The 26,230-nt window shown below is 31.5% G+C and overlaps 1 protein-coding gene across 2 annotated transcripts in view; it reads left to right on the top strand.

The window, feature by feature from the left end:
* The first annotated feature begins 1,033 nt into the window (after positions 1–1,033).
* zyd (sodium/potassium/calcium exchanger zydeco) overlaps positions 1,034–26,230 on the top strand; it is a 97,315-nt gene continuing 72,118 nt past the window's right edge. For both annotated transcript variants that reach the window (XM_072520278.1, XM_072520277.1), the window contains exon 1: positions 1,034–1,213. In XM_072520278.1, coding sequence (XP_072376379.1) covers positions 1,189–1,213 — 25 coding nt within the window. In that variant the 5' untranslated portion in view covers positions 1,034–1,188. The remainder of the gene's footprint in view (positions 1,214–26,230) is intronic.

Genomic DNA, 26,230 nt, shown 5'->3' with positions numbered 1-26,230 from the left:
GTTTGGAACAGTATGACAAGCATTTGATATGACTAGTCTTTGAGCTGGAGAGATAAGTCTTCTTATTTCTACTTGAGTTTCTTTTATATTAACATATTTGTGGGAATGTAGTAGTAAATCGACTGCATTTTTAGATGATAGATATAGACATATTCTATTGTTGGAAATTCTGGAAGCGAAGGATACGTTACGTGGACCAACTAGTGAACCAACGGCGACGATATAGTCATGAACTTGAGTTCCTTCAATACTGGAAAGTATTATAGCTTATTCTTTTGTTGGATCTTTAAATGCGTTGACAACACTGGAATATGAGACGTGAGATGAAGTGTGAGTATGATTCATAGTTTTATTCGAAGTCATTGTTGATTAATTATAAGTCCGGCCCTATCACCGGTTCGAAAACCGATGTGGATTTTGACCCAAAACTGGATTTGTTTCTATTTCTTCGGAACGTTATAGGTTATATTAATATTAATATAAATACTATAAAGTGATTTTTGGTACTCACGTAACGTTTACTCGGTTGACTTGAAGGTAGCACTATAAAGATTTTCTCCAATAAGTTTACTACCTTTTTACTGCCGAAGTTCACACACTACTTAGTTTTTAACCAGTTTTACTAAATGAAACTGTGAAAAATACTTTAATATTAATTAATATTAAGTATTGTTGAAAGAGTTCTAACTTAATATGTATTCTGACTTTGACATTCATTTGACATTTTTGTGATATTTACTTTTATTATCTTGCAAATTCGCCTATCTGAAATATAATAACTATGATAACGATATAATTAATTGATGATCAACGAATATCTTGTAGTTTTCTGCGTGTATATGTAACTAAAGCTCCCGTAGGTATGTAAATTAAAAAATGAGCTCCCCAGTTAATACTATCGCCTCTTTATCATCAAAAGAGTAGTATCTACATAGTAAAAAACTATTCGCCTACTATCCCTTCGAAAAATGTTAAAAATTATTGGCTGGACAATTGAAATAGAACAAATATAACACTCGGATGTTTACGGCGCTCAAACAATAAGATTGTTACAGTGGTACAATACAACAAGAGTATGTAGTGGATTATTTAAACTAAGGTCCAGTAAAGCCGATGCTCGTCATCGTCGAGGTATAAGTGACGGGGCGGGGGACTTCTCTGTGAAAAAACTGTCTTTTTGCGGTCAATATGGATTTTGAAACTCTGGCATCAGGTGAGTTCTCGCATGAACATTTTCTTTTGAAAATTGCGTTGCCTTTGGCCTTTTCAATCCAAACAATTTGCTTTATTGCGATATTTGTGCACTTACAAAACGTAGGCTGTACTCTTTGAGATTAAGTGGATGATTGTTCCTTACACTTTGATAATACGTCAAACAAAAAGGAACTCTTCATCAATGGCTTATTCTATATACGTATTGTACTTTTGGCAACAAAAAACTATGTGATTTTTGGTTGAAATATTTAATGTTTTAGTTAAAGTCTTCTGGTAAAAATGCTTTAATTTTATTATTAAGTGCACACGTATTTTTAAATTAAATATAACAAAGTGGCACCTAAGAAAACGTTCTATCAATGTGCGTAAATAACAGTATTCTTGATTATTATAAAAGCCAACAAAACATGAAAAAAATATATTCAAAAGTACGAAATAACAATTAAATGATGAGAATTAAAAGAGACTAATTCATAAAAAAAAATTAAATAAGAAAAACATCAACAAAACCTTAAATATATGATAATATGACTCCAGCTATATATATATATATATATATATATATATCCATATCCATATCCATGTATATACAGGGTGGTCCTTAAGTAATTGTACAAACAGAAACCGTAGGTTCTGCACTTTAAAATATTACGATTTAAGCCAACTTGCTTTAATAAAATATTGATATTAAGAAAGATACAGGGTGTTTAAGTGGAAATTTTAAATTTTATTTTTCGCTATAACTTTTACGTTTGAAGGCGCCACATGTGTGGCATAAATTTGCACTTAACTTTTTCGCTCTTTAAGTTAGCTCTATTTGTGTTAAAAAATATTAAAGATACATTATTTTTACAAAGAAGGGGTGTACTTGTTAGTAACCTTAAAATTTTACCGTTTTCGAGATAAATGCATTTCATAAGTCAGCTGCTTAATAATTCTTAGTTTGATATTTGTGCGGTAAAGCACTGAATACCTGTAGATAAGCATAATTCATAGTTTATTCTTATTAAAACAACTCAAAGATGATAATGTAACAGCGCAAAATGATTTGTTGTGGGTTCTAAATGTCTTATTGGAGAAAATTCTTTAGGTGCCGTATTCAAACGTTGTCGTCATCATGTTTACAATTTCTCTTTGCTATCGCTTATTAAGTTTCTATAAAGGCGTTGTATTACTTTTCTCTATTATAAAATGCTAAAAACCCAAAATATGTGTTTTATGCAAGATGGTACATCACCAGATTCTAGAGAGAAGGCAGTTAGAACATACTTAAATACAACTGTTGTGAACGTTGGATTGGTCGTGGTAGTCATATTTCTTGGCAATGTGATGAAATATTGATTTAATTATTTAATTCATAAAAAATCCGAAAAGAATACTTATTGTTCATTACGTAAATTGTTTACCTATTTTTATTAGGACAAATAGAAACTAGAGCACAGGTATTGAATAACACATATGTGTCCTATTTCATAATACTTTTGCTACAAATCTAACCTGAAAGACTCAGCATTTTTACAAAAACATCATCGTTGTCCTAGTAACCGATATTGTTATAAATATAGTAAACACACAGGTAATTTAGTTCAGCATAATATTAAATCGCTAGTAAATTATAATATTCCATTTGTTCGAGATGTAATTATAGTTACTAGTAAGCTGTAACGTAATCATATAAATAAGTAATGCCATCGAAGGTTATTTCGTGTGTATATAAGTAACCAATGAACGAGATACATCACAGTTTAATACATTATTTAACTTCTGCGACAAATAAGATGTAGTTCCATAATAAACCATGGATATGTATCCAAAATAATATATTCATCCATTATACATTATAGCCACTACGTAGCCCCGAATTTAATCTGCTTGATTTTGGTGTATGGGGCGCATTAAAACAACGTGTCTATAAGAATCCCGTAAACATTCGCAACCAACTATGGGAAGAAATAAATACTGCAGCAGTTTCTTTAGAACCATGATGCTATTTATTATGAGACGATCTTTTATGGAATATATTGACAAATGAATTAAAGAAAACGGTGGACATATCGGACACTTACTTTGACAAAAAGTTATGTTATTTATGATGTGAAATATGTTTGATGTGAAATCCTATTATTCTGTTATTTTGTCAAATTCTATTATTAATTATCCTGCTGACATATTTATTTTATTTAATATTTCGTTAACTATTTACTTTAGTTAAAGGTATTTTATACCAAAATTCAGAAGTATTAATGTTTTTGTCTATTTTTTCTTCGTTGCCTAGAGTAATTGCCTTACATTAGAATTATGCAGCTGATATTTAAAATGCGATTATCTCGAAAACTGTTAAGTTTTGAAGTTATTAATAAGTATACCTTTTTTTTGTTAAAATAATGTATCTTTAATATTTTTTATCCCAAATATAGGTATCTTAAAGAGCAAAAAAGTTAAGTCCAAATTTATACCACGTATGTAGCATAAGTGGCGCCCTCTATCAGTTACATCAAAGTGTGCATCAAATTATAATTTCTCATATCTAAAAGTACCCAGCCATAAATTTTTATACATAAATGTTTACAAACGTGAAAGTTATAGCGAAAAATAAAATTTTAATTTTGCACTTTAACACCCTGTATCTTTCTTAATATCAACATTTTATTAAAGCAATTTGGCTTAAATCGTAATATTTTAAAATATAGAATCTACTGTTTCTTTTTGTACAATTACTTAAGGACCACCCTGTATAGACTGCCGTGCCAGGACCAAAGGCGGACACCAACATTTGACAAAACGGTGGCAAAATCGATTTCAAAATTTAATGCTCAAATTTTTTTCCCGTTAGGGGTCTATGAACTAGCTAATAGTTTTTATGTATGGGTATACGCTTCAGTTTATTAAGATCTTCTTCTTCTGCTTGTAGTGCCTATCCGTTTCGGATGTTGGGAATCTGTATTTCGGAAACTGCGGCTCTAAAACGATTTGTGGTATTTGTGTTGAACCAAGTACGTAGATTTTGCAGCCAGGAAATTCTTTGCCTTCCTGGTCCGCGTTTTCCTTTTAATTTTCCTTGAAGAATTAATTGCAGCAACCCATATCTTTCGCTGTTTCTCATGATATGACCAAGGTACTCAATTTTGGCTGTTTTTATTGTGGTTAACAACTCTTTTCCTTTTTGCATTCTTAATAAAACGTCCTGGTTAATAACGTGGTCGGTATAAGATACCTTTAGGATTCTATGATAAAGCCACATTTTAAAAGCTTCAGTTTCTTACAGGTAGTGTCTGTGACAGTCCATGACTTAACTCCGTACAACAATATAGAAAAGATATAACATTGTAGTAACCTGATTTTTATGGGTACTGATAAGTCGTGGCATTTGAATAGCTTAGCCATTTTTTGCAATGCAGATCTTGCTTTGTTTATTCTAGATTTTATTTCTGTGGAATGGTCCCAATTTTTAATTGATGTTCCTATCAAGGTAGGTGTATGTTTTTACTCTTTCTATTGGTTGACCATTAACACTCATTCTTAAATTTGCTGTTCCTTCTTAGAGATCATTGTAGATTTGTATATGTTAAACAGCAAGGGTGATACTATACATCCCTGTTTGATCTCACGCTTGATTTTGATATCATCGAATTTTCCTGCCTACCCATTTTGTCTAAATCTTAATAGTTTTTCATTTAAAGTGATCAAGAAAAATGTAAAAGGTAAGTGTGTAATGACTATTTTTCCTACCACATAGCGCACCTTCGAAACAAAAGTGACATTATCCCAAAATCTAGATATTTCATTATGACCGTTAAAAGTTTTTCGAACAGATCTGTAATTGATGTTAAACTAAAATAAGCGAATTAAACACTATAATTATTAATCTTATTTAACAGTTTGATTAAAGTACAATTAGTTTCTACTGAAGAAGGCAAATTAATAATGTAACTACTAATTTAGAAAAAAATCTTTAAAAAAAATTCTTTATAGTGCCACTTTTGTTTTATATAAAAGTTCTGATTATTAGAATAAAAAGTCAAGTGAATATTTACCTTATGATAAAAAAAGAGAAAAATAAAACGAAATTGTGTCATATAAAAAGAAATATCGTTTATTTGGTACAAGTAAACAAACTTCTCGTATTAATAATACTTAATGAAACTTAACATTTTTTCGAACTCAAAATAATTAAAAAGCTTAAATATTATCAAAACATATTTTCATAATAATATTTGTAATAATTGGGAATTAAGCCAACATCAATAAGACTTCTTACATCATCTTTCTTTCTCTGTGATATATCCAACTTACGCAGATAGAGGTTTGATTTCTGAAGGACGACTATTTCTATTGGTTCTTTTATTTAAGTCAAGCTCTTTAAAATCATCAAAGTAAGATGTTTTGTAGCTTATTTTTATCTCTTCATGTTCGTTTTTCTCAACTTTGACAACTTTTATATCAGACAGTTTTACAACTTGGCCATCTACGTTCTTATTCAGCCTCGGAACCGGTAATTGTTTTATATCCAAGAAATCGCCATACCTCATTTCATTTACAGCGAAAGGTTTCCCTCTTTTTTTGCGCTTCGAATAGGACAAACATATTGCGAAAGTCCGTATATTGGTCCTGACTTAAGACATCTTTTGACTTATTTTTCAATCAAAGAATGTACAGCGTCTCCTTCGTTCTGAGTATGGCCACGTATGAAAAATTTATGGGTAATACATTTTATTTTTAAATTTAGGACAGCATGTATGTACATCCCAATAATGAGCTGGTTTTTTTACTGTCCACTACAGTTATCAGAATAAAAGATGACATTCAATTTTTCATCAGCAGTTAGAGACTTTTTCTGTAGATACTTTAAAATACAACTGCCAATCTCATTAGTTCCGCGATTTTTTTATGATTTATCCCAAAAGAAGCATTCAGTAGTATCCTGTTTGAGTTCAGAGATAGTGAAATTTAAGCAATTTACTTTAGACTTATAATAGAAAGTTGATACCTCAACATTTGGAACTGGCATTACTGCTTGCAACTCATAACATGCCACAATAAAACTGTGCGACACGTTCTCTTTATCATTAGCCTTTTCCTCGCGACTCTTTTCTTTTTCAGCCAAATGTCGCTCATAATTTTCTTTTTATGCATCTTTTTCACAACCTTCAGCAATCTTGTATTTAGTACATTGCTCACATTGATCCTTCTTTGGTACAAAAACCCAATAATAAATTCCTCGTTAAATATCTTTCGATATGTGTGTATCATTACATAGGGTGATCTCTTGTTGTACACAGCCATCTATATATTTTCATTATTTGTTTCCGCAAATAATGACTTTCAATTCGATTACTACATACTATTGATGTGAGGTTTTACTCCTTCTGTCAAGTCAATTGGCACTTTCCGACGTTTTCCATGTTTACCTCTCGGTTCACCTTCTAGTATACCAGTCATATTATTTATTTTTTTCTCAATAACTATTCTGATACATCTATCTGTTATATTTAATGTATTTTAAAAAAATGTTTAACATATTTTGCTTCTAGTACCATTGACATAAAAAAAGAACGCACTTTTTATCTTTCTACTCGAATCTGCTTTCTTGTATTGATACTTTGGAATATCGTTTTCTTGATTTCTCATTAATTTTTTTTGGCATTTCAGGCGGCAACTTAATCCACAAGAACTTTTTAAAGTTTTAGCTGGGAACACTTTTTTTTATTCTAGAACTCGAAACATATTCCTGTCCACAGTCTTTTAAAGACTTAGCAGTTTTGGCATATCGTTTATTTTTTTTGTTTCCTGGGTTTGTCGATCCTATTTCCAACAGCGGATGGAATATCCTCCACGACATTATTATTTGCAGTCCGAACATTTTCATTATCTGTTAAAGTTAGCAACTCATCACCAATGTCATTAGATATACCATGTTCATTAAAATCCTCGTTAAAAGAATTTGAATTATTTTCATTTATAATTTCCGTCAAATCACCACTATTTTTACTTACTACTTCTTCATGTATAATTATTTCGTTCTCATTAGAAATTTCTGAATTCATTTTTACGTTTTCATCTACGTAAGCTACACAGTTAGTGAAAGAATGTGAGGAAGAACTTGAAGAACATGTAGCAGATCTTGTAGCACAGGAGGACGAGCTGACCGAAGATGAAGATCTTGTAGTAGATAAAGAGTTAGATTTGCGGCACCTTTTTTTTTGGGTGCGTAGGTTCTGTCATCGTCCCAAGCGAATGAAAACTCACCACTGTCATCACTGGGTAATTTTTCGTTGTTAAACGAACCGAAGTTGTTGCTGGATGTTTGTAAATGGTTGGACTAACTTCTGTAAAAACTAAACTTCGGCATGTTTCTTTCATTTTTTCAATTACTGGATTTTGACTAACTCTATTTTGAGCTACTAATTCTAATATTCTTCTACTTCTACTGTGTGAATTGTCCATGATTATAACGCATAAACAAAATAAGTCGATGCAGTTAGCAATATTTTTATGGTGTATTTAACATTATAATTATGTACTTGTTCAAGAAATATTCACAGTTATTTATGTAACATTATTAAAAAACCACGAGAAATACGAGAAAATGCAAATGTCTTTTATTCATTAAAATACAGCATGATTGTCCTATTATTTTTACTAAAAGACTGACATTAAACTAAATTTGACATTTATCAAGTTACAAAAAAGAGTATAATCTCATTACACTCGTTAAAAAAATGGCACTTAACGAAAAATGCTATTATTTAATTCGTTGATATAAGAACTTAGTCATTTAGGTTATTCAAAAACCGACAACTATACTTAAAATGTCAGTTTTTCATTCATTAATTAGGCAGAATCACTGTACATAATTGACGTGAAAACCGGCACTAAAGAAAAAATGTCACTTTTTTACTTACCACGACGTGCTTCTCCCTCAACAATCCGCCAGAAACTGATATAGTGCCACTTTCTAAATTACCACTTTAACAAAACACCTAAAAGTCAAAAGTGACACTAGCGACTTCTAGGAGAAACTATTAACTCTCCAGCTATTAGAACAGGAGTCTCTGCAATAGGAGCGTTTAGTCAAAAGTAGTGCAGATGTCGCTATAACTAAAAATTGATGTTTTTAGTATAGTGCCACTTTTGTTTTCAAGGTGCGATAGGGTATTATTATAGGAGGTTGAAAATTGGGGACAGAAATTACTGGGGTGGAGATAGGGCAACCAAAACAAATCGAAACTTTGGCGAACGGCCACTAAGGGTTTATTTGAAGAACTGGGTCGTGGATAAGTGAATGACAAGGGGACTGAAATGAGGTAACTACCAAAATGAAACAAAGGGGTATTTGGACAAACAAAACACAAGAAGGTCCCCAAGCTATTTAAATTAAGGACGCCGCTTTGAAGAATCTTCCTGCTGGATGAAAGAAAAGGCTTTTCCTTTCTAAAAATACAAAAGAGGTTGGAAACTTTTTTTAAAATAAATAAACAAAATGGTTTAGGTGTCTCAAACAGTTACAAATATAGATAATAACAATAAAATACAAAATATCAAAAACAGAGTTACTATGTCCTATTTATATTGTTCTGAAGCTATTTTCTTGTGGCATTTTAAATTAATTACTATTTAAATGGGAATAAGCCACAATTAAAGGTCAAAATACGATTTCCGAAGTGGAAATTAAAACGTCAATAAACGTATTTTAACCTTTAATTTTGGCTTATTCCCATTCAACTAATAATTATGTCCTATTTGTTTACAAACTCTAGAAGTTGGAGATACTACAAAACTTACAATTGTTACTGGGCGATAATTTGTAGCAGAAATAAATTATTACAAATAAAAAATTATCTTTAAGTGAAACTATGCATAATGGTTAACATTTTTTTAAAAAAGTTAAATGACTAACTTTCATAAATATGTCAATACTAAATCTTAAAACTGAAAACAATTAATATGCCAGCTAGGCCCTAGGCCACACCCTATGATCTATAATTTTAATTATTACAATATCTTAAACTATAATAAAAGCAAATATTATTAGAAAAAGTTTATGTTTCCTTTGAAAATCAAACACAAAAGTTACCTGGATTTCACTAAAATTTCTGGGGTTAGGAACTGGACGTACTAAAATTTCTGGGGGTGGAACTGGAGATTCACTGCCACGCAAAAAACTGCATCTATAGTCTGGAACGACGACCAGGGACAAACAAAATGATGATGGAAGCCAGCACTGAGACGCAAACTTTGGAAACTCGTCTCCTTAAAAACTCAACAGTGAAACATGTGGGTAACTTTCAAATTTGTTGTAGACGACACAAATCTCTTAGATACTTAGAAACATAGAAATAGTGATTACTTCTTCAAAACTAACACATTACATTGAGTATAATTCACTATTTTTAACAAATTTGCCGGCTTCTGGACGTTGACACCCACAACGTATTCTCTCTTCAAAAATTCTCCCAAGCCTCACTTAAACTGTAACTGTTAACTGCTCACTACAACATAAGAAGAAAAAACACAAAACATTACAAATTTGAAGAAAAATTTGGACCAACACTGAAACCAACTACCCCTGACAGCGGCCTCAGAGAGAGTAATGTAATTCTCTTTAAAATTCATTTGCCCAACTCGGTAAAAACCAAACGTATAAACGGGAATATTTATTTAACGAGTAATATCCTAAAGTGGCCCTCGATCAAAGAATACCGAAGAAATGTGCATCTGTGATATATAAACAAACTTTAAAACGTGTTTATTATCAACTCGTCGACGCAAAAAGGATTGAAAATATTCTTCAGTGTTTTAATACATACGGGGTGAGTTCAATACATACGAAAGAATATAAAAATGCTACAAGTGGATTTAAAATAATTTTACCCCCATTGACGGTAACCGTTTAGGTACGATAATTCAAAGTGATAAAGTATTAATTTATTAAAAACCCAATGTTGATCATGCAAGGAGATCTCCAGATAACAATCCAGGGTGCCGGTCTGTTTAATAGCCACGCTAATTTGAGACATTTTTATAAAACAAACTTATATATTACTATTAACCTTTTAATTATACCATATGGGTGTGTAATATTTAATAATTTTTATTAGAACACTGGATTATAATGAAATAGTAGTTGATATTTACCAAAATAATAAATTTTTCTCATATAACCTGTTTTATTTATTATGATTTTTTGCATTGAAGCTTGACAGCGACTGTGCGAGGTTGCCAATTTTTTTGGTAGGTTTTTTTCAGTTTTAAACACTTTAAATGATATGTAATTAAACAAATCAAAATATCTCTGGACGAAATCTATAAATTGTCAAAAAGTTTAATTTATGTTTTACTTTTATTTCTGAAAAATGGAAGTGCATTCTATTATTGATATAAATAATATTACACAAAAAAGCGATACGGAATTATTTCAATATTTACAAAATATTGCATCATACATTTATGCATCAATTTAAAAGAACAATTTAAATGTAAAGCTAGACAATGTCGACGTCTATGTATAGTGAGACAAAAAAATTTAACTATGGTTTTTGGTGCAGTAAATGCAAAAAAATGTATTCCGTATCACAGGTACATTTTTTAAAGGATTGGGAGTATCAGTCAGAACTCTATTTTATGTAATGTGGTTTTGGGCAGGTCAGATGCCGTGCTGCAGAATTAATAAATTTGGAAATACAGGCTGTCATTCAGGTATATCGGTATTTGTGAGATGGTGGTTTCTTGGAAACTTTTACAAGAGGAAAGTAAAATAACAATAAAAAATATTAACATTTAGTTACTTTTCACATTTTAGTATTGCAGGTAGAGAAGGACATACAGTTCAAATAGATCAAAGTTTTCTAATAAAAAGAAAGTATAACCGTGGTAAAATAATTATTAAAGAACAATGGGTTTTAGGAATGTACGATATAGTCTTAAAAAGGGGATATTATGAAACATATTTATTCATAGTAGTGAAGTACACATCAGCCAAAAATTCATAGATGTTGCCGTGCATTGAGACGTATTCATTTTCCTGGTAAAATTCTCATTATTGATGATGAAAAGTGTTTCACAGCCGTTTGTTGGGCGTGTTCGCGGTAAAGCTCTCAATGCTGACAATTACGTTGACAGGTGTCTTACAAAGCTTGTTTAATTTATAAATACTCATTACCCCAATGATAAAATCATATTTTGGCCCGACCTATCGTCATGCCATTACGCCAGGAGAACGACAGATTGGTTAACTGCTCAAAATATAAATTTTTTCCCAAGTGCGACAACCCTCAAAATGTGGCTTAGGTGAGGCCTATAGAGGAATTTTGGGCTATTTTGATCGAATGGTGTATAATAATATGTGAAAACACCAAAATGAAGATCAGCTAGGGAGAATTTAAAAAAAAATTCGTGAGATCACGAAAGGCGTCAGGAACAGTTCAAAGGCTTATTGCATATGCATGACCAAATTTAAGTGTTACCGAAGATCATGGACCTTTTTCTGTTCTATAAAAATATATTATAAACCGTTAATATGTAGACTTAATTTCCTGTATTTATTTAATAAAGTAAACTTTATTTAAAATTAACAATTAGAAAATACATATTTTTTTCCGAAAACTTTAGGGACATGCGTTATAATTGTCATTTAAATTGGTCCACGTTAAAAGAATATTTTTTTAAAACTAAAACCCAAAAGAATTCATTTTTGAGACTGTGTCTTGGTTACTTAAAATCTAATCCTATTACTAGTATTGAAATTGAAGCTAAGGAAGCACAAGTTACACTACGCACACAGTTTTATACAGATAAGTTTGTAGCTAGAGCTATGTCAAAAAACTTCAGCTACTTAAATAATATTCCTAACTTAAATATATTAGCTTTAAGCCACAAATATTGGTGTAACAAAAAAACTTCGATATAGGTACGTTTAAAGTTACAGGAACTACAATGTGACAATATATGAACACCAATTGTATAAAAATAAAATACCACCAATTTATACTCAACCTCCTGAGACTCTCTTTTCCATGATAATAATTCAAACCTTCCAAGAAGTTTTATTAAGAAAGATTAGTGACGGCTCCAAAATTCAAAATAAGATGGGTTGTGCAATATAACACTGGAATTCTGATTCCAAACAATAATGTCGATTGCCTAATGAAGCTTTTATACTGTCGAAATATCAGCTTTATTACTTGCGTTAAAATATATAGCCTCTATTGGTATGGACAATTTTATCATTTTCACCAATTGTAGAAGCATTGTGGACATACTCACTTTTATCCAAACCGCAAAAACCTAAACCTTATTGAGATAGAAATTAAGATTCTACCTTATGATATTTTTGGGTAAAAGGGCACTCTGAAATATCAGAAAATAAAGAAGTTGACAAATTAGCTAAATATATAGTTTTAACTAAACATAATATAAACAACATACTTCTACCAGTAACAGTAATAGATAATATCATGAAAAACAATTGCAGACAAAGTTGGCAACATTTATACAGCCAAAGTACAACGGGAATAAATTTTAGATAATGTAAACACAGCATAGGTATCACTGATAACGTGATAACCCATATCGCTCCTGTGGTAGACTGGCAGATATAAAATATCTTCATATTGGATTGTGTGCAACACAGAAAAAGTATCAAATGTATCTATGAAAAGCTAATTGAACTAAATTCTTTACCTGTCAATTTAAATACAATTAATTTTCAAAACATGAGCAGACATTAAAATACATTTACGAATATACAGGGTGTCCCATAATTAATTGGACATTAGCTAATGGGTGACAGCTGACATCAAAATAAAGCGTTTGAACTCAAATTGCTTAGGAAAAATGTTGCTAGTTTTCGTTCTACAGGGAGATTCATTAATATTTTTTTATATTATATTTATGGATATATTAAAAACTATTTAACCGATTTAGGTGAAATTCGGTATCTTGCTATTATTTAGTATGCTTAATAAGAAAATGATATTAGTTTTACCATTGACACTAGGTGGCGCCACCTACTGTAACATTGGTTTATTAATGGGGCCATAATTTTTTTGTCCGCCCTGTATAAACATTCTAGGAAAAAAAACATAAAATAACATTCAGTTCTACACAAAAAAGGTATTCTTGTTTCAAATCAAAAAAGTACACCGTTTTCGAAATAAACGTATTTTGTTTTTCGCAAAACAAGCAGGTACCTAGGTATGCTGTGAACTTAATGGCAAAGTCAAAGCGTAAGTACGAATTTGTTTACTATTTGTTGTCAAAGTGCAGTGCGAGTCTATTATTAAAAAAGAATATGTGTGTACTTTGTACGCAGGTAAGAAGTTATACTTCTATTATATGACTTCAACGAAATTACTATATTTTAAACAGTTTATTTGTGTTTTATTTAAATATTAAACTAATTTTAATACTTACAAGTTTCCTAAAAATTTTCTTAAATAATACCGAAAATAAAAAAAAGTAAGCAATGCAATAACATGACATGTTATGTTCCTAAGCGGTCACCCATCCAAAGTATGATCCCGGTAGACGCAGCTTGACTCCCGTTTTCGAGCGACAACTGGTGTAGCCAGTGTGCTATGGCCGTGAAATTCATACTAAAGTGAATTATTTTACAGATTATATCTACAAATAATATTAAGATTGCCTTTTAATCTTCTTATCATCATATTTTAATATCTATTATCCTATATCCGACGAAGACAAATTCAAAGACACAAAAATTATAAAATATATTTTTTTCACACTTTATTTGCACTGATACATACGTAAATTCAAAGATTTAGCAACTAGCACATTTTTATAAAAATTCACTCTCAACATTTTTCCCAATTGCACCTAAAGAAGTATAACTTCAAAAACATGAACTAACATTCAATTCTACACAAAAAAGGTACCTAGTCTTCTTTCACATAAAAAAAGTACACCGTTTTCGAAATAAACGTATTTTGTTAATGATGCATGTCTCTATTTAATTTTTTGCAAAACAAGAATGCTTTGAACTTAATGACAACGTCAAGACGTAACTACGAATTTATTTATTATTAGTTGTCAAAGGTAACTACGAATTTATTTATTATTAGTTGTCAAAGTGCAGTGCGAGTCATTATTTGTCAAAGTGCTATTAAGTTTTTTATAAACCACTTAAGATAAAGGAAAAATTCCACGTCATAGTGAATTTTCTAATGTAGAAATGCGCGATATGATCTGTTTGTATGCCCAGGAAAATTTTTGTTCTCGTAAAGCAGCTGAACTCTATTTCGAACTTTATCCCGATAGAAGGCAACCAAACCATAAAACTATTAGATCATTGTTCGACAGATTAGGCGAAAGAGGGTCATTTCATCCCAAAACCAGGAATGCTGGAAGACCGAGAGTAATTGATGCGGATATGGAGGATGAAATTGTTGTGCGTGTTGCAGAAGATCCAGAAACCAGTACAAGGCTTGTTTCTGCGGCCACTGGTATAAGCAAATCTACGGTGTCAAGAATAATACGGACAGAAAATCTGTATCCGTATCGTTTTACTCCAGTACAGAATCTTTTAGCACAGGATTTTCCAGCAAGGCTCCGATTTAGTCAGTTTATGATGGGGCGGCATTTAGACGATCCAATGTTTTATAATAAAATTTTATTTACCGATGAAGCCACATTTACTAGAAGGGGTGTATTTAACTGGCGCAATAGCCATACCTACGCGACAGAAAATCCTCATGCATTTCAAGAACATCATTTTCAACATGAGTTTTCCATAAATATCTGGTGTGGCATATTTGGGGATTGTATTGTATGACCATTCGAATTATCAACTAGGCTTGACGGAGTAACGTATCTAAATTTTTTGAGAAAAGATTTACCAACTCTTTTAGAAGACATACCTCTAAATTTGAGACCGAACTCTTGGTACATGCATGATGGTGCACCACCACATTATAGCCTAGAAGTTAGAAATTATCTAGATGAAATTTATCCTCAAAGGTGGATTGGTAGAGATAGTGTATACCCATGGCCAGCACGCAGTCCCGAACTAAATACCCTAGACTTTCACTTGTGGGGCTACCTAAAGTCACTTGTTTATAAAAAAAATAAATAACCGTCAAGAGTTATGGCAAAATATTGTAGAGGGAGTTAACGTAATTAGGGCCCAAAGAAACTCATTATTTAAAATAAGACAAAACTTACACAAAAGATTTAGATTATGTAGTTTATCTAATGGTGCACATTTTGAACACTTATTGTAATTTTTTTTCGTTTCGTTTTGAATTATTCACTTTGTTAATTGTTTTATATTCATTTCATTGTTTAATTTAATTTCTGATTTTTTTTAAATTTGTTACTGAGTCAAAGGTTTAATAAAAATAATTGTTTCAATCATATGCATTTTGTTTGCAAAAATTTTCTACTACTAATACATTTAATATTCACTTTTATTTAAGACCTTTTGAAAAATGTTTGAATTTACATAAGTTTTTGTAAATTTTTTTTATTTTATGCACGTCTCTAAAAAATATGTTTATTTCGAAAACGGTGTACTTTTTTGATTTGAAACAAGAATACCTTTTTTGTGTAGAATTGAATGTTATTTTATGTTTTTTTCCTAGAATGTTTATACAGGGCGGGAAAAAAATTATGGCCCCATTAATGAACAAATGTTATAGTAGGTGGCGCCACCTAGTGTCATCGGTAATCATTTTCATATTAATCATACTAAATAATTGCAACATACCAAATTTTACTTAAATCGGTTGAATAGTTTTTAATATATCCCTAAAAATAATATAAAAAAATATTAATGAATCACCCTGTAGAACGAAATATAGCAACATTTTGCCTAAGCTATTTGAGCTCAAACGCTTTATTTTGATGTCAGCTATCACCCATTAGCTAATGTCCAATTAATTATGGGGCACCCTGTATATCGTTCTGTAAATTTAGATTATAATTAGGCTTAGGTAATAAAATTAAAAATTATAAATATATCAAAGGGACGCCATTAGATTTATTAGAAAAATGTTTGTTAATAAAATTAATATTTACAATATAATATATAACTTGAGGTCGGTGAAGTCTCAATTATAATCATAAGATAGCGACTCTAATAAATTTTTCATTTACCATTTCGGTAGTCCTAATCATTAAAAGCATACTGTCAAAATGTTCATATCATTCTGATTATTAATAACCAAATTACAGTGTTTGAAGGGAAGATACTTTTGTGATTTTTATAAACAATGGATTCAAAGCAATTTCGTGTGTTGATTTGTCGCTATTATTTGATGAAAAATACCGTCCAAATTGAACAATAGCTCAAAATTTGTTACTGGTACTGTGCTTTTTCAATTAAAAATTATAATAACCAAATAATAATAACCAAAACCTTCCAATAACCAGGCCATTATTAGGACGTAGTCAGGGCCGTTCCTGGCGGGTATGCAATGAATGCCCCGCACGCAGGCGCTAAATTTTAGGCGCGCCAAATATTTGGTTACCATTACAAAAATATTCTCACTTCTAAAACAAAAAAAGTCAATGTTCAGTATTCCGATTGCTATTCCCTATTATAATACCAAAATTACTAATTAAATTACCACCCTACAATTTTATTAGTGTCAGCACACGACGCGCCGTCTAATGCCGCTCGCCGCGTTTGAGTAAGTAAAGAATGTACTATTGATAAAGAGCAACAAAAATATTATTAAATTGAAAAACAGCGATGGCGTGGAATCATTAAAAGAATGATTTGTATTGTGCAGTATTTACCTGGCCAAAATTTAGCTTTAAGGGGTGACAGTACAAATCTTTATGAGACTAATAATGGCAATTTTTTGAAATTAGTTGAAATGATTGCTAAATTCCATCCAATTATGATGGAATACCTGAGCAATATGAGCAATATTCGAAGGTCTAAAGGGTTGTGCCGAAATATGCCTCATTACCTGAGCAATCACTTCCAAAGTGAATTAATTCATTTATTGTCAAGAAATATTCAGAAAGAAATTCAAAATTGCCTCAGAACAGCAAGATATTACTCAATTATTTTGGATGAATCTCCAGATGCTAGCCATGTTGAGCAGCTGACGGTCATAATTCGCATCGTTTATTGTTCTCCATATGAAGTCGAAATATGAGAACACTTTCTGGGTTTTTTTAAAGTTTTAAATACTTAAATACTAAAGGAGAAGGGCTCTTCAATTTTTTAAAAGAAGAAATATTATCAAAATTTGAAATAAACCTTGATGACATGAGAGGTCAGGGTTACGACAATGGGGCAAATATGTCTGGCAAGCATGTGGGCCCTCAAGCTCACATTCTAAAAATTAATCCCAGAGCAATGTTTTTGCCTTGTTAAACTCAGACTTTTAATTTAAGTGTCAACGATGCAGCTAAAATTTCATATGAGACTAGTTTTTTTTCAGTTATTCAGGAGTTTTCAAATTTTTTTCTGCTTCACCCTACAGATGGGACATTTTAAAAAGAAATGTACCAAACTCAACTTTAAAATCAGTAAGTCAAACACGATGGGAAAGCAGAGTCAAAGCCATTCGCCCTCTTAGGTTTCAATTCCTCGAAATTTGTAAAAGTTTACATGATTTGGTGGAAGATAATTCAAGAGATATGAACACGAAACATTCAGCAAGGTCACTATTAGACAAAATTAAAACGTTCAAATTCATTTTTTTCTATTATAATTTGGCATGATGTGTTAACAAAAGTTAATATAGTAAGTAAAATGATCCAAATTCCAAATAAAACTTTAAATGAATGCCACACAAAAATAAAAAAATCTTATTATTTATTTCACTGAAAAAAGGTCAGACAAACATTTCGAGATTTTCAGGAATGAAGCTGTAACAGAAGCAGAAAAAAGTGATGTAAAGCAAACATTTCCATTATTAAGACAAAGAAAGATGAAGCTTCAATATTCGTATGAAGGTACAGATGAAACAGTATTCGATCCAAAACAAAAATTTAAGATCAGTTTTTATTTTTAAATTTTGGACACAACAATTCAATCCCTACAAAGACGCTTTGGGGGAATAGATAAGTGCCACGATTTATTTGGATTTTTGGGTTAATTTTCAAAATCTAGATTCTGATGTGATTAAAAGATCATGTATGGATTTGGATTTAGCTTTACAAATTCAACATGAAGGAAACTAATGCAAAGATATTGATGGTCTTGATTTGCATAATGAAATTCTGTCATACAAAGTTCTTAACTCAATCACAGACTCTAGCAAAATTTCGGATTCCCATAGATATTTTAAATTATATAACAAAGAAAAATTTACAATCCTTGTTTCCAAATCTATTTATAGCCTTGAGAATATTCCTGACCCTTCCAATTTCGATGGCATCTGGCGAAAGGAGTTTTTCAAAGCTAAAGCTCATAAAAAATTATTTAAGAACGTCTATGTGCCAAGAAAATCTATCAGATTTAGCCGTCATTTCAATGGAAAATAAAATTTGTGAAGCCATTGATCACATTGAAATTATTGATCACATTGAAATGAGCTTGCATCTGTGAAAGCACGACGTATCATGTTGTAATTCCAATATTTGTTATTTAATTATTTTTTACTTGGTATATATGTATTATTTAATAAAGTTTTTTTTGCACTGAGAGTATCTCCTTTCCGTTCTTGTTTCATGTTATATTGCAGAATGCCTTATTAATTTGCGAATTGAGTGTTTTCTTTCTTACTGTTAACTTACATAATAATATTGTTTTAAAATGACCTTTGTTCTTCATTTAATTTTGAAAATAAAACCTTTTTTTCAAACATGGTTCGTTTTATTTTTCTTTTTACATTCATATCGTATTTTCAGTCATATCACAAGAACATGTTATGATATAGGTATCTTAAAAACATAATATGGGGGCGCACAAAAAATCCTGCACGCAGGTGCTCACTACCCTAGGAACGGGCCTGGACGTAGTTAAAAGAAATGTCCGAATTTAAAGCATTTGGAAAGCTCAAATAAGTGTTAGCGACATATCCAATGAGTCAGATAAAATAAATTAATAGATCCTTTTACCAAGTAACAAAAATCCAAATTAGTTTAATTTATTAATGTTTTGTATTTTGAGAACGATTTCCACAGTAGTAATTGAGGTGAACATTTGTGTGTGAATACATTGAACATTTGTTATAAAAGGTTTACTTAAAATGTGTTTTTTCGTTATTTTCGTGATATTATTATTGTTCTTATATTTAGATTAGACAAAATGGTTCTTTTTAGAACCACAATTTATTTTTAAATTTTGAATGCATCTATTTGATTCCAAAATTTTAATAAATAACATTGTGTGTTTTTTTGTTAATAGCGATAAAAATTTCATTTGCTTAATAAATGCAATCCTATGACCCAACAAAACCGACGTATTTAATATATCAATATTCAACATTCATTCACATATCTCGAAAAATAATGACATCGTTAGGGATGAAAATCATATTATTTAAATTGAATGTATTAAAGAGAAATTGCGCTAAAATAGCAATTCCGCAAGTGGAGTAGAATTTGGGAAGGGTCAACCATTCACTTCCCCCTGTCGTACGCCTCTGTTTAAAGTTAGAAAGATTTATTTAGTATAATTTAGTAGGGTGTACAGCAATTACATTTTCTGCCAAGTATGACAAAGATATGTGAAAAAGTTTTAAAGTACTGGGTACAAATTTATTGTTTTCAGGTTTGTAAATAAAACCTTTTGTAAGCTTTATTTCGAATTTTGATGGTGAATGGTTGACTCGTGTTCGAAGAAATTGCTGAATTTTTCCTACAAAATACAAGTAAGAGCCTTACTAACATTTTCTTTGTGATACTATTCCTTTATATATTTTCTAATCGTTTTCGTAAACCAACATCTAAACCTTTTGGTAGATTTAAATCTAGTTAACGTTCGCCATTATGGAGGATGAAATTTCTTCTGACCGGCCACCTGATCCGGACCCCAATATAAGTAAAAATGCGTCTCAAAATAATGCAATGGAAAAATTAAACATTAAAGAAAAAAGTTTATTTTGAATCAAATTTGGAGCCCTTTGAAGTCTTTGTTCAGAGTAAAAATAGTAATGTGGGTAACTATCTTAACCTGTTGCTAAGACTGTCTTTAATTTAAAACTGAAAGAGATTGCTTAGTTTGATAGAAAGGGAAAAAATAGGGTTGGAGTAGTATTCAAGGACAGACAATCTGCCAATTCTTTTGTCCTTAGGAAGGACTGGGAAAAATTAGGATATGAGGTTTTCATTCCCACTCATCTTATTTCTTATAAAGGTATTGTCAGAGGAGTTATCTCTCTTAGAAGAATGAAAAGAAGGGTTATGCAAGATAATTCAGAAACCATTTTCATCCCTATAGGTACTATCTATTTAACTTTTTCAGGAAGGAATATCCCCAAAGAAATTGAAATTTATGGTCTGTCTATGAGGGTGATCCCTTTTGTTAGTCCAGTTCTCCATTGTAATAACTGTCTTTTATATGGGTATTATCTTTCTCAATGTAAGGGAAAAAACAGATGTGCTGCATGTGGTGCAAATCATGATTCTTTCTCGTTTGTAGAGTGCAGTAGGTTTTGTATGTTCTATAAAACAACAGATCACGACTCTAGACATCCTGAATGTAAAGAAAGAAAAAGACAAAAGAGTATTAAGGAACTCATGTCGTTTGTCGTTTGCCAACTTATCCTATTACGAAGCTAACCAAAACATTCCAAGGCAAACATCTGAACCAAAGTTGAACGATAAGAATTTTCCCAATCTTGTAAATAATCTATCCTCTGCAAATAGTATTTCAGTTCAAGAGAGGAGATCAGTTATTGTTCTGAAGCTATTTTCTTGTGGCATTTTAAATTAATTACTATTTAAATGGGAATAAGCCACAATTAAAGGTTAAATTACGTTTATTGACGTTTCAATTTTCACTTCGGAAATCGTTCTCAAAATACAAACATTGCTACATCTCTTTCTTCAAATTCTGTTTCCTACAGTAAGATTACAAATTCCACTCCATTAAAAAGGAAAAGACCATTAAATGTAGGCTTTGATCAAAGTTCTTATTCTAAAGTATTGAACAAGGCTAATGGGAGATCCCCCAAAAAATCTCCTAGTCACTTTATCAATAACTCTCAGACCCAAAGAGATTTAAATCAGGCTATATTAATGCTCTCAATCAAAATCACAGGGATTTGATTATGACATTTATTGGTGAATTGATTAATAAAAATTATAGTTCTCCTGAGGATCATGTTGGATTAAATGTAAAGATTGGTAATCATAAAAACAAAAGTGTATGTAGTCAGGAGCGAAAAGGGATGGAGGTATCTGGGTCGGAGGACTCATAATACTGATTTTCCTCTCGTCTTGACCTGGTACACACCTTTTCTTAACATTTTATATTTTCAATCATCGCGCCCCTCTTACTATGACACAATGGAATATAAGATCATATAACATCAATGTTGATAACTTAAAAGTTCTTATTAAAGACTATAACTCTGATATTGTCCTCATTAGTGAATCTTGTCTATCTAACCAGCACATAATTAGATGCAGAGAGTACCACATTATCGAAAAGGATCGAGCTGACGAATATGGGGACTTAGTTACCCTTATCAAATACAATATAGATTTTTGGGATATTCATATTAACAATCCTGGTTTTAATTCAGATGTTTAATTTCAATTCTCCTTTTTACCTATGTATATTTTAAATATATTAAATATGTATTGCCCTTTGAATAATCTCTTTTCCAAAACATGCTGGTCTTCCTTGTTCAACTCTATCAATAGACCTCTACTTATCATGAATGATTTAAATTGTTATTATAGAGCATGGGGAAGCTCATGAGATAGTGTTAATAGCAGAAATATTTTGCAAGAAGATCTTCAGTTATTTTTTTAATGATGTTTCTCCAACAAGATTGGTTTATTCTGGTGGCAGCAAATCAATAGTTGACTTGTCATTGGCTTCGACAGATGTGGCACTTAAAATTAGTAGATGGACTACCATTCCAGATACAGGATCTACTGATCATCCATTCTATGCTATGTCGGCATCCTAACACAGGATTCTAATCAGGTTTGTAAAAGAAGAAATTTCAAAAAGGCTGATTGGTTTTCTTTCCATGAAAAACTAGAGTCTATTTTCTCATCGTTTTCAATTGAGGACTCTAAAAATTGTATCAAATATATATATCATCAGTGGCAGACACATTAATTCCTTGGACCTCCTCTCATAACAAAAAATATCACATCCCATGGTGAGATGATTCATGTGCTCATATAATACAAAAGAGAGTTTTAGCTATTAATCATCATCATCATCAGTGGTGCTACAGCTCTAGTTGAGCCTTGACCTTCCCCAGTCTATTTCGCCAGTCGTTTCTGTTCATCGCCAACCGTTGCCAATTTGCCGCGCCGATTTTCCTTGCGTCCTTGTCCACACCGTCCCTCCATCTCAGTCGTGGTCTGCCTCTACTCCTATTTCCCACTGGGACCGATAATAGAGTTCGTCTGGGTGGGCAATTTTCATTTGCTCTTGACACATGTCCAGTCCATCTAAGCCTACCTATTTTTATGAAGGATATTACATCTCTACCATTTACTATTTTTTTATACTTCTCGTACAATTCGAAATTATATCGCCTTCTCCAAATACCATTCTCACAGAATGCGCCCATTATTCTTTTTAGTATCTTCCTTTCGAAGACGAGCAGAAGATTTGCGTCTGTTTTGGAGATGGTCCATGTTTCTGACCCATATGTCAGCACTGATAGGATGAGTGTTCTATATATTATTTAGCTATTAATACATTTAAAAATTCTCCTAGTGTTGAAAACTACATAGAGGCTAAAAAATTCATAGCGAAAGCTAGAAAATTTCTAAAATTAAAGCGAAAAATGAGCTTTAGATCCTTTTGTAGCAAACTAAATAGAAATACTCCCCTTAAAGATATTTGGAATAAAATTAACAAGGTTTCTGATAGTAAATTGTCTCTTTTATCTCAATTGCCACCTGAGGAGGTAGCCTAGGAAATTTGAATCGCTCACCTATTTCTGGAGATTTTGAATTACTTTTTGGTCCTCTATAGTATTCTAAGAAATTTATATCATTTGATGAATATCACAATACTCTTCCTTCTAAAACTGATTCTGCTGTGGGTCCTGATCAGGTTTCATACTCTTTGTTAAAAAATTTCCCGCACTCTGGATCATTATTCTTAATTATTCAATTATTTAATAAATGTATCCGGAAGTGACAGGTTCCTATCTCGTGGAAACAAACGGTTATATTACCTATTGTTAAACATATAAAGGACTGACCCACTTAATTATAGGCCAATTGCTCTTTCATCGTGCGTTGGTAAAATGCTGGAAACATTAATTACAAACAGAATTGAGTGGTTCTTAGAACATAATCATATTTTAAATCCATTGCAAGTTGGTTTTAGAAGGGAAAGTAGTTGCATGGAATGCATTTCATTACTAAATTCTAAAATACTACAAGGATTTTCATTAAATCAATTTACCGTAGGACTTTTCCTATATATTTCAGCAGCTTATGATAGTGTCAAGATCTCTCTTTTATACTCTAAACTAATTAAATATATCATTCCTATTCAACTAGCAAATGTCATTTATTCTATATTAAATGATCGTAGTATTTATGTAAAGGATAAAACTAGTCAAATTCATGGTCCAAGAAAAATTAATCAGGGCTTATCTCAGGGCTCCCCTCTAAGTCCAATGTTATTTAATCTGTATTCCCTACCTTTATATGAGATTATTCTTAATGGTTGTAATCTAACACATCATGCAGATGATTTGGTTATTTTGGTTAGTGGGGCTGATCTACTTAAATTAATTAATTCTTTGAACTTGTTAATGGAATGGATGGATCTCTGATTATTAGAACCGTTGATTGCCAACGTTAGAACACAACTTTAATCTATCTTACAATAAGTCTTCAGTAGTTATATTTTAAAAAGGTAATCGTAAAGTTAATCCTCGGAATGGGTGGATACTCTGAAATATTTAGGGGTAGTTATGCAAAAAAACCTAAAGTCGAAATCATATGTGGATTTAATAGAATTAAAAGTAAGTCGTAGCTTGAAGTTCATGAAAGCTCTATGTGGAACATATAGGGGTAGTGCTCCTTAAACTCTTCAGATAGTTCATAATGGTTTGATACAGAGTCATTTAGATTATGGATGTCAAATATTATCAGATTATCCTAAGGCGCTAGTCAACAGGTTAGATAAATTACAATATAAGAGTATTCGTATCATAACAGGATGTATGAGATCTACCCCTATTGATGCATTTTTAGGTGAAAGTGGTCAAATTCCTCTCTAGTACAGATGGGAATGGCTTAATTCTAAGTTCCTCCCAAAAAAATCTTATGCTAATTAATAATCCAATAATTTTTGCCTTGACTTAATTACAGATATCAATGCAAACAAATCATAATTACTGAAATAAAAAAAGTATTCCCCTCTTAGTTTCCATCATGAATAAATTTCAACATACCCCAAATTTATTTTCTAGAGACTTATTTCCGTGCCGTAATTTAGAATTAGAATATCAATTAACTTCTATCCCTATTAGGAATGTACAATCAAAGGTGATGAGCATGCATTAATTCAATTTCAAAAAATCTCATTTGATAATCCACTTCACACTATAATCTTTACAGATGGGTCAGTTGATAGTAAGGGCTCAGCAGGATTTGGTGTTTTTTGTCCAGACTGAATATTCATACTAGGTATAGTAAACTCCCTACGCAGTTTTTACTGCAGAGATTATTGCAATTAATCATGCGGTTCAATTTAACTTGGAGAAGGATATCAATAGGCCTTAATCTTGTCTGATTATAAGAGTGCTATCCAAAAGATAGGGAATACATCTTACTCAATGGAAACTGAACATACCTCTTGACCAAAAGGGGATTATAGAAGCCAATAAACAGAACATCAATATTATTCTGGCATAGATTCCAGGGCATTCAGATATTTATTAAGGGGAATTGTATTGCAGACAAATTGGCAAACATGGGAAGACAACTAAAATCCCAGCAAAAGTTAAATTGCATTATTCAAACTACTTATTTTATATTAAAAAGCTAATTTGGATTAGATGGGCACAAGAATGGAATTCAAGCGGATAAAAAGGAGATTTTATAGTAAAATAGTCAATAAATGGAACAAATCATCATGGTTCAGTCAATTTCCTTATAAAGACAGAAGGCATATCACCTTGATAATTAGAATGGAACAGGACATTGTTTCACTCCAGTTCATTTATTCAGCATAGGTACTCTGGACAATCCATACTGTGAATATGGTCAAATAGGATCTCTGTGGGTTATATTATCCTAGAGTGTCCAATAAACATTTCTCCAAATTTTGAACTCCACAAAGAATTGGTTAAAACAAAACTACAAACTCCTACAGAGATTGGCTCTCTCGTATCCAACCTTAATCGTCAAAGACCAAATTTGTTGATTAATTTTTTTAATCTAGCTAAAATCAACCTATAATATATTCCTTTCTTATATTCTACCATAACATAACCTTGCAAATTCCTCTCTTTTTTTTTAGACCTGGATTCTCTAACTATCATCCTATGGTAGCATTTTTGGAATGTGTTCAGCTTGGTTGCTACCCCCAAGTGAGAAAGTTTTATCCTGTGTTGTATTGTCTTTCCTATACTAACTGTTTGCCCAAGAAGAAGAAGTTTTAACACAGTGTTCATTCAATATAAAATAATTTCAATTTAGTGTTATATGGGGATATTCGATTGTCTAGAGCAAGCTGAGAATATCCCACCTGAATTAGCTAAGCAAATTATCCCCTGGGATATTACCCAATAAAGGAAGAATAAGAAGAAGAACCTTTTATAAGGAGGTAAAACTTAGTACCTAAGGAGCATTTTCCCATTTGGAGCCCAGAAATCGACAATTATATTTTTTTAAATTATTAAAGAAATACCCTGTACATATATTATAAATTGTCTCT

This window comes from Diabrotica undecimpunctata, chromosome 1, assembly GCF_040954645.1.
Source record: "Diabrotica undecimpunctata isolate CICGRU chromosome 1, icDiaUnde3, whole genome shotgun sequence".
NCBI classification, from domain to species: domain Eukaryota; kingdom Metazoa; phylum Arthropoda; class Insecta; order Coleoptera; family Chrysomelidae; genus Diabrotica; species Diabrotica undecimpunctata.
Note: the sequence above shows the minus strand (reverse complement) of the source record. Positions and strands in the feature narration are given on the sequence as shown.